The sequence below is a fragment of the Chelon labrosus genome (assembly GCF_963514085.1).
Source record: "Chelon labrosus genome assembly, chromosome: 10".
Taxonomy (NCBI): domain Eukaryota; kingdom Metazoa; phylum Chordata; class Actinopteri; order Mugiliformes; family Mugilidae; genus Chelon; species Chelon labrosus.
In genome coordinates this window covers 8,338,958-8,348,373 of record NC_140360.1, presented here as the reverse complement: position 1 = coordinate 8,348,373, position 9,416 = coordinate 8,338,958, and the positions used below count along the sequence as shown (strand labels likewise).

Here is a 9,416-nt window from a genome sequence, read left to right as displayed (position 1 = left end):
CGCTTGAGCAGAAAAATCCATCAAGCTAATCTGTTACCGAGGAGGAAAAATGTGTCGAACCAGATCTGAGGCAGCAAGAGTTTTATGTACTATAATTATTTGTATTTTAATAATTCCTAACATATTTTGACATCAAAACAGTATATAAGAGCAGATAAGTGCCAATGGATGTCGTTTAATGCTTATCATCATATTTTCATAGAGTATAAAAACCCTATAGGCTTCCAAAGCGTTATTTTTGTCAACTGTTATTATTTTTGCTAAAATAGTGGTTATTCAAGTAGGCCATGTTTTTTTTAATCAATGTCCTTCTATATATGAGCGTTTACAGTGATTTCAAAGAGCTTATACAAATTGATAACTTGACACCTGAACACCTTTGCAGGTGCAGATCATGAGTCTTTCCTGCCACCGTTTGGTGACGGAATGTATTACAGTTCATGCCAACGTCAGGTTCATGGAAAGTGGCCTCCAGGTCTCTGCGTAATTTGCATCCACTTTCTTTTGAAAATGACCTTGTCGTGTAAAAGCTATGGGTGAAACCAAAGCAAGATGAGATAATATGTGGTTTATATTATCAGCAGGAGTTTGAGCACCAAACTACAAACGGTTAACATCACCTATAGGGGTCGGTTTAGTTATTTGACTGTGTGAGTGCTACACAGGACACAGGCACCCTTGCATCCCTTTATGTAATATTACTGTTACATATAAAATCTTAAAATATAAACATGGTATAGGTACAAGTTCTGCAACAAATATTACCATCAAAAACATAAATATAAATAAATAATAAATGTACTTTTTAGTGGTCACATTCACATTGTTAGCTGTACAATGATATAAACATGAAAGATTAAGATTGTAGAATAATTGTTATAGTTGCCATAAACTGTAAACACCATTTACAGCAGCTATGTGTATACATTTAGGCATTATAATCACCCATGGTGGATTTTATGGTGCAAATCTAACTAGTTAGATTTATGTGTTAGATAAATGTACTGGAATGAATATAACTATTCCCTTTGACACATAATGGATAAAAACTACATTACTAAATTTATTTCCATAAATGAATAAAACGTCAGAAAGGTGGTGATTCAAGTGGATGATCATTTTGAAGCATGTGTGATGTTGTAAAACTGGTCTGAATTGAACACTGTGCTTCTGTTATTTAGCCTGACACACTGACTGAAATAGGGTTGTCAAAATAATAGGAACATGTGTCAACACAATTCAATAGCACTACAAACCACAGCCTCCACGATGAAAACACAGTTGGATCAACAGCTCTCTCTGTTATTTGAAACGAATACTGAGTATTATAACCTTCATGAAGATAAGATTCAGAGCTGGACTGCTATATTAGAATACATTCTTTTTCTATTAGTGTACCTAATGAAGTGGCAAGGTGAGTGTATATTTATTAAGTTAATGGGTTGTCTGCAACCACAATTAGATTAATGTTGCAAAATAATTTTTCTAAATGATCTGAGCCATATTCTGCCTCAAAATTAATAATCCAGGTTTAATAGAAGATCAAAATAAATATACAAAAATAATTATCCATTGTAATTAACTATTAAGGGTAAAAATAAGGGGTTAAATGTCAAAATTTCATTGTGTACGACGACACTGTGAACTTCAACGCTGAAAACAGAAATTATTTGTGTGGGTTAGTTTTACAAAAGGCCACCAGATGGACCTCTACATTGTGCAAGCTGCAGGTGTCCAGTCATGCTGACTTCACTATGTAAAATTAATGCCGGTGAAACTGTGCGCAACCAAGCCGGGCGTGCGTTCAAAAAGCCCATTTCTGAATTAGTATTTACCTGTGGATGTATAGCTACTTAACTGACACCCACCATCACAGCTGTAGGCTTTAACTTTCTCTGTCAGGCTCTGTTCAGAGCTCTAAGCAGCCCGTCAGCACTGCTCCTTTAATTTCTGAGCCGCTTTCCAGAAAGCAGTAACCCGTTACAGGCTCAGCGATCCTCCCCCTGATGGATTATTTAACAGGCGCTGAGTCCCATGTCGCCATCTGCTATAGGAAGAAAAACACTAGTGTATACTCTCCGAGGTACGTGACAGGCGATAATTATGAGGCAGGAAAAAGGCGGAATAAACTAATTCAATAAAAATAGTTCTATTCTGGAAGAGGAAAAACTAAACTTGCGCAACAGGTGTCGAGGATCCTGCGGGCGTCAGGGGGAGCAGAAGTGGATAACTGGAACACAGAGACATAAAAGGTCGGTTCATCACTCGGATAATGACTAATGGACTGAGTTTGGTTTCAAGATGTAAACAAAGTGTCGCTTATTAAAATGTGCAACTACTGAACGGACACTGATCTTAGCTTTTGATCATCATCCCCCTGGAAACATCCATGGAGCGATAAATGAGCCACCCCGCGTAATTCACCCGGTGACTGACATGATCTGAGGCTTCGCGAATACAATGCTGACCCCATCCGCACGGTGAACCGATCGGGGTCGACGCACACAACCAGAGGAAAGAGTCGCCCGCTCTGCAGCAGCCATGGTGGTGGTGGAGGGCGACAAGACGCTGCTCGCCGCGAGGCAAGGCGACGTGCAGGCTCTGAAACTGCAGTTAGCGGCTAAAGCGCTCACCAGCGACGTCAAGGATGCGCTGGGGGCTTCGCCCGTCCACCACGCAGCCCGGGCTGGGAAACTGGCCTGCCTGCGTTTCCTGGTAGAGGAGGCAGGGCTGCCGGGCAACTGTCCGGCGAACAACGGGGCAAGCCCGGCGCATGACGCAGCAGCCACCGGCAACCTGGCCTGCTTACAGTGGCTGCTGACCCAGGGTGGATGTCGACCTGAGGTAAGTGACTTGAGCCGTTTTTGGAGAGGTGGAGGAGACCTGGCTGTTATTTCGCACCCGTGTAGCACAATGCATAATGTAGCTAGAGTTCATTAACTACTTTTAGTGCATTTAACGCCCTAAATGTACACATGAAACACTATTTTGAAGTTAAAACAAGACCTATGCAATATTTGAGGGGCTAAACTCATACAAGGAGCGTCCAATCTGCTCAGAACTTAAAGCCCAAATGCAATGCAACCTCTATGTTATTGAAAATTAAATTAAATTAAATTAAACAAATAACACATCGCATACATTCTATATGTTTTGAACCTCTCACATTAGCATTTTACTTCATGTCTTGTCTTCAAAGACCTGAACCCAGAAGCTATATCTTCAGTGGGGGTTAGTTATAAGTTTGGTTATAACAACAGATGACATCCTTCAATATTAATATTCAAACCACCTGCTAAAGACGTACCATAACAGATTTAACCTCAAATCCATCTTGAGAAGGTCCTTTTTAAAAAAAGAAGAGACTCCAAGACGTTCACAAGAGTCTAAATGCTGTTTTCAAAGTCAACGTATGCTGACCTTCTGATAGGAATGATTTGAAATTAAATGAAACATGGAAAACATAAGTAAACAGAGCACAGTAAAACGCAATAAAATTAGACTTGGACTTGTCACGTCTTAACCCACATTGCCCCGGGGCCTGATGTTCCCATGGTAATGACGTATGCAAAACTGGATTTGCAAATGTGATATCCTTTCTTTTATTGAGCGCAGTAACTGATGAGGGACGCAAACAGAAGCATGTCATGACGCTGTAGTTGGATATTAGCAGGAGGTGTGTTACAGCTAAACCTTCACATGATGGATTAGACCTTATGAGCCCTCATGACTCCATTACCTCATTCCTGCGGGTAAATGCAAAGTATTCTCAACCAACAGGCAAAAAGGCAATACTTTTGAAGGAGGCCTTGTGAAACAGAGCATTACTGCATTACTTTAAATGCATCTTACTTATTTTTTATCCGTTTTTCTATTACCTTTATTCAACTAGCAACTGTCACTTTATGGGAGCAACAGCAACAAAACAATTTCCTTGAAGGATTAATAAAGTATTCTGATTCTGATAGTTGTAAAACAGCTGAGTTTGAAATGAAAATAAGATGTTATTTTGTCTAATGAAAGGAGTGTTTCGTCCTTTTGAGAATTACATGGGTTAGCAAGTAAAGTGAAACCTGGTAGCTACATGTTTGGGGTTAGTACGCGCACAAACGATCTGAGCCTGAGATGATATATCCACTATAAAGGTGACCATACGAGTAGGTGATATAATAACTAAGCTCACAAGGCAGAACTCCACTAGAGAGTTGCTAAACCAACTGTTGGCTGTTTTTGTAAAAATGCAGGTGTTCGCAGGAAAAACATGAAATTTGCAAACGAGCTGGAACTCCGAGGAGCGCAAATCTTGTTTGGATTAGGAGAAACTCATTTGCATGGTGAAGGGAAGTCCCTCCACTATGCACTTGACAGCAAGTCAAGACTGCTTTTTAGGACACAGGTGGACATTTTCCTTTAACCAAAAGACATCTTCAGGACCAGAACCCCAAAAGCTTTAACCGCAAGATGTAACAGTAGAAAAGAAATTGACCTTTGAGCACTGTGTGTTTAAAGGGTTATATCTATGTATACATCTATTCAAACTGAAGCTAAGACTTGGCACATTAATCTCAAACCTATTGTGTTATTTCTGAAGGACAGTCAAATTTATTGTGCTGGTTTTTCAGTAACTTTTAAAACAAACTGGTGGCATTTTCTGTAAGATACCATTTTAAAGGTAACTCTTACTGTATACCTTTACTGTCCTGCACCTGTTTATTAAAGTATGTACTCACTGTATCTGGACAGGTCACCAGTCTCTCAGAGTGATAGGACACAGATGTGTACAAGTTTCCCTCTTGGGGGGAATTTAGATTTTCTAGAGTACCAAACCAGAATTACATTGAGCAGACATATAGAGCAAGATGAATCTGAGCCCCAGGATGAATCAGACCTAGATTAATTCCAAAGCCCTTGTGGATCTAAAGTGACACTGCTCTTGGCTATGCCCCCGAGCTGATGCGTATTAAATCTCTTTGAATATGATTTACACACACACACACACACACACACACAAACACACACACAATAGCAGCAGCGCAGTGTCAGACTTGAATCCTTCACACCGGTGGTAGACTGTGGTCCTGAAGTTAAAGCCCAGTAATAAGATCTCTGTCCTTTACTCACTGTCTCCATTACTTTCGAGGGCTGCTTGACAGACCACAGAAGAGCGACAAAGAGCATGCTATGCCACAAATTAACTGATAAGATACTTGGCTGACATTTACTGAGCCTATCAGTTACCACTTGTGGTACAATCTACTTGATGACTGATCAATGCTAGCTTCCACCTTTTACCATCGTGTCTTTTGCTTTGTGCTGCTGATGTCTGATCCGGCGGGCTGTTTTTTTTTTTTTTCTTTATCTGATGCTAATGATGTTCATTTGTGGCACTCCACTGCCTCAGACTGCAACTTTAGCTTCTTTGTTGGTAAGGTGCCAGTTTCTGAATACACACATACCCAAAGAGAATGCAAAAACAATAGGATTCGACAGAAGGTATAATATTCTATGCAGTTGATTTGCATTATTGCATTATTATTTCAGTTGTGTCCCTTCTCTGTCTGATTTATAGGACAAGGACAGTTCCGGTGCCACTGTTCTCCACCTCGCGTCCCGCTTCAGTCACCATGAGATCACCGACTGGCTGCTGAAGAGCGGCGAGGTGGACCCGGGGGCCTCCACCGACACAGGCGCCCTACCTGTACACTATGCTGCTGCCAAGGGAGACCTGACCTCTCTGCGACTGTTACTGGGGCACAGCCCAAAGTAAGAGCGGCATGGTTTTGTCTTTACAGTGGTTTGTGTTCGTACTTTCACAGATGCTGATTTCTTCTGTCCAATAGTGATTTAATTTGGGGAATTAGTGGGATTTCTGTTGATTTTTTGAGCAGCGGTTGTTACTTCTGTTTGTGTGCCTACAACCCATAGTTCTCAGCACAACATCCTTTGTGGTTGCTCGCTGTTCTTTCTTATAGTGTACATTACTGAAATTGTGGATTGCTGGAAAAACAGCCGTGTCCAGATGATAAAATTAGCGCAAACGGCTGAATATAAAAGAAGAGTTTACACTGGCTTCTCCCACTGTTTGTAATTGAAATAGGTTGTAGTAGATCTATAAAAATCCATTCCAGACTGAAGCAGAAAGAGCCAAAGATTTGGTCAAATTATCGATTTAAATCACGTACCGGTGCTAAACAACTTGAACTTTGCTTTTATGTGATGCCTGTGGAGCAATCTAAATACTTTGTGTTCAAATCCCATTTAGGAAACTAAGAAAAAACCTCTTAGTGGTTTAACTTTCCCAAAATACTGCACTCTACTATAACACCCATGCGCTGGTTATGTAATGCAGCTGAAGTAATTTCCTTTCAGTGATGTTGATGCAAATCTGTGTAGCCACAACAATCATATCAGCAAGTGTGTGTGATGTAATATTTATGATTATTTATGTTACAAAACTTTGGAAAGACGTAAGGCTGCAATTATTATTTTTTTTATCCATCAATCTGCTGATTCTTAATTGATTCATGTACATGTGGTATATAAAATATCAGAATACAGTGTTTTGCGCGGCGAGTACTCGAAAAGCTGCACTCTCACGTCTATAAATTTGTAAGCAACAAATGTTTGGTAGTTCCCCCCACAACCACACAAAAAAAGACTTATGTTTTATCTAACCTATATTTAACCTGTCCCGTCCTTTGTTAACGACCTCTTGGTTAAAAGGAGACCTGGACAGGAGAGCAAAATTACAAGCTTTAGACCGGACTACGCAACAACAGGTTACAAAAATACCTGTAACCAACTAATTAATTGCCTAACTGTAGGCAACTGCTTGCAAATGTCATTCGTAATCAGTGCAGCGTCAGACCCACCTCTGACTGAGGTAATACTCGCTCATAAGGACCAAACTGGTGCGGAGTAGACTGACTGATATAGAAAGCAGTACTGACCTCATAAGTAGTAATGTCTTAAGGACAGGGATGTAGTCACACACTGAAGTTAGTTCAGTGGGTTTTTCTGCAGAAATCAAAAAGAAGCCGTTTGCTTTTACTATAATAAGATGTGTCATTATGATTAAATAGCAGTTTAGTTAATTATCAGATGATTATATCAGCAGGATTTGCTGGTGGTGACCTGACCCTTTATATTCAATGTTATAACCTAACTAAATTATAATCTTTATAGCTGTTAAACAGTATTTTATGGCTGCACTGCAACAATACATAAACGTATATCCCTTTAGCTAACCTATGTCTTCCTCTGGGAGGTAAACATTGCTGTTGCTGGGTTTAGTTTTCAGGGTACCATTACTTTTGCAGCATTTCAACTTGTCTGTCCTGTTATAAAAGAACAAAGGAGAAATATATTGCCATTGAACTAAAGGATGTTCTTTGTGCTGGTATCAATACTGATCACGTACTGATGCCACAAAGACCACATTGAACCTTTAAGCTAAACGGCCTGGTCTTGAACAGTTTTGACTCTGATGACCTTAGCGAGATAAGCAGGTTGTCAAGACGCTAACCTTTGTGCTGTGCGCCTCCAATATTGTCGGGTTGCACCCCAGACAGGTGCATAACTGCTGAAAGTTTTATGAGCTTCGGGGACATGGAAGCTCACTGATAGCAGGGCCCCATTCACTCTTCTCCACCGCCCCTCCCGCTGTGGGTGTTTACCACCATCTCCACGGCGACGCACACAGTAGCGCCAACTGGCGATAAGATAATGAGGAAAACAAATCCGTTTGAATAGACGGGCCTGCTTTCTAGTCACCAGCCTCGGGCATTGTTTGGGATTGAACTTTGCAGCAGGGAGATAGCATTCTGGTTTCATGGTTTGTTCCGAGCCACAAATTAGTATCAGTGAGTTTTAAGAGGCAGTCAGGGTCGGGCTCGGCTCGGGGGTTTGCTCTGCTTGAAAAATCACAAGAAAACACGACTACCTCTATTACATCACCACTTCAGTAACTGCAGCCAGATGATGATATAAGGTGATGAGTTGGTGTTGCTGACAGATAGCAACATCAACTGCATTTCAAGTCTTTGTTGCATTTTCTGTTTGCAGCGCTACGTATTAATTTTAACCAACAGATTAAAAACGCATTTCACATCCCTAACACATCCACAGCATGGAGATGGTTTAAAGAGCTCATGCTTCAACCTAGTACACCCTTTGGGGGCAAATATCTGAACAAACCAATGGGTACCATGTCTTTCCCGTTATGAAACACCAGCGATTTTGTGATTTCTTTAAATTTGTGTCTTGTCAACGAGGCAGCTAAAGTCTGCAGCTTTTTAGTTGTGGTTTTGGAGTTGGCTCAAGACACACACTGCCATACTACTGCATGCCTTTGTTTCAAGTGCTGCCACAGGTTTGCTGCGCCGCTATGTTTGGTTTTAATAAACTTTTTACAAACTTCACACTGTCAGACGTTGCAAAACCAAACTATTTCCATAGAAGTCAGGTAACATGACTAGATTTAGTCATTAGCGGCTATCATTACTCAAACTTGTTTTGTGCTGGCAAAGCTCAGACATGTTGGCGACTTAAACTCTGACAGACTGGTCCATATCCGTGACAACAGAGGGCAATTTGGGTATTTTTGTATAATTCAAAACCAATAATTAATCAGATTAATTTGACATATTGACCAGCCCTAGGCTTAAAAGTACTCTGTGAGGTGAAGATACACGCTCAGAGGTGAATTACTATATATAAAAATCTATTAACTATTAAACTGCTACAGCATTTCTGTATGTCCGTCTTTTTGTATCAAGATTGGAGGGTGCTTCTTTTTATGTTTATTTTAGTATTTGTTACATTTATAACTCACATCTGAATTGACAGATTATTCACCCATTCATCCCAGAGAAGCCTCATGTGCTGTGCCCACGCTGATAGCCTCAGCACACAAAGGAGTGAATGAACGAGAGACGGCGAAAAACACAGAGTGGGTGAGAGGCTACAGACAGGTTATGCAATCAATTAGTCCAGATTAACATCTCTGACCAAGATGCTGTCCCAACATACAGTTAAAAAGGGTGCACCTTTGCATTAGGATAATCCAGAAAATGAGCTGTCTGCAACTCTTCGGGACACACGTAGTGTTGTACATACTGTACAGAAATCACTTTGTACTTTTCTCACTCCTCTTTCAGGACAGTGGCTGAATCAGGAATGGGTACAACTCAAATGGACAGTGCAGTACATAACAAAATGAATTTATACTAAGAAAGAAGAAAAAAAAAGTAGTATAAGGTGCTGTGATACACCAAGCCGCCGGCCGGCTATTTTCCGGTCTGAGGGTGAACATCTGTTAGTTGCTAGTTGGTCTGGTGTGACCTGCACCTTTGGCACTAGCCTAGCTGAAAGCTATTCTGTATTTATTGGTGTTCTGTACTCTATACGGAGAGTAA

General features: G+C 40.6%; 1 protein-coding gene across 1 annotated transcript in view; it reads left to right on the top strand.

The window, feature by feature from the left end:
* The first annotated feature begins 1,835 nt into the window (after window positions 1-1,835).
* espn (espin) overlaps window positions 1,836-9,416 on the top strand; it is a 43,737-nt gene continuing 36,156 nt past the window's right edge. The window contains exons 1-2 of the mRNA XM_084552653.1: window positions 1,836-2,844; window positions 5,570-5,763. Coding sequence (XP_084408779.1) covers window positions 2,542-2,844; window positions 5,570-5,763 — 497 coding nt within the window. The 5' untranslated portion in view covers window positions 1,836-2,541. The remainder of the gene's footprint in view (window positions 2,845-5,569; window positions 5,764-9,416) is intronic.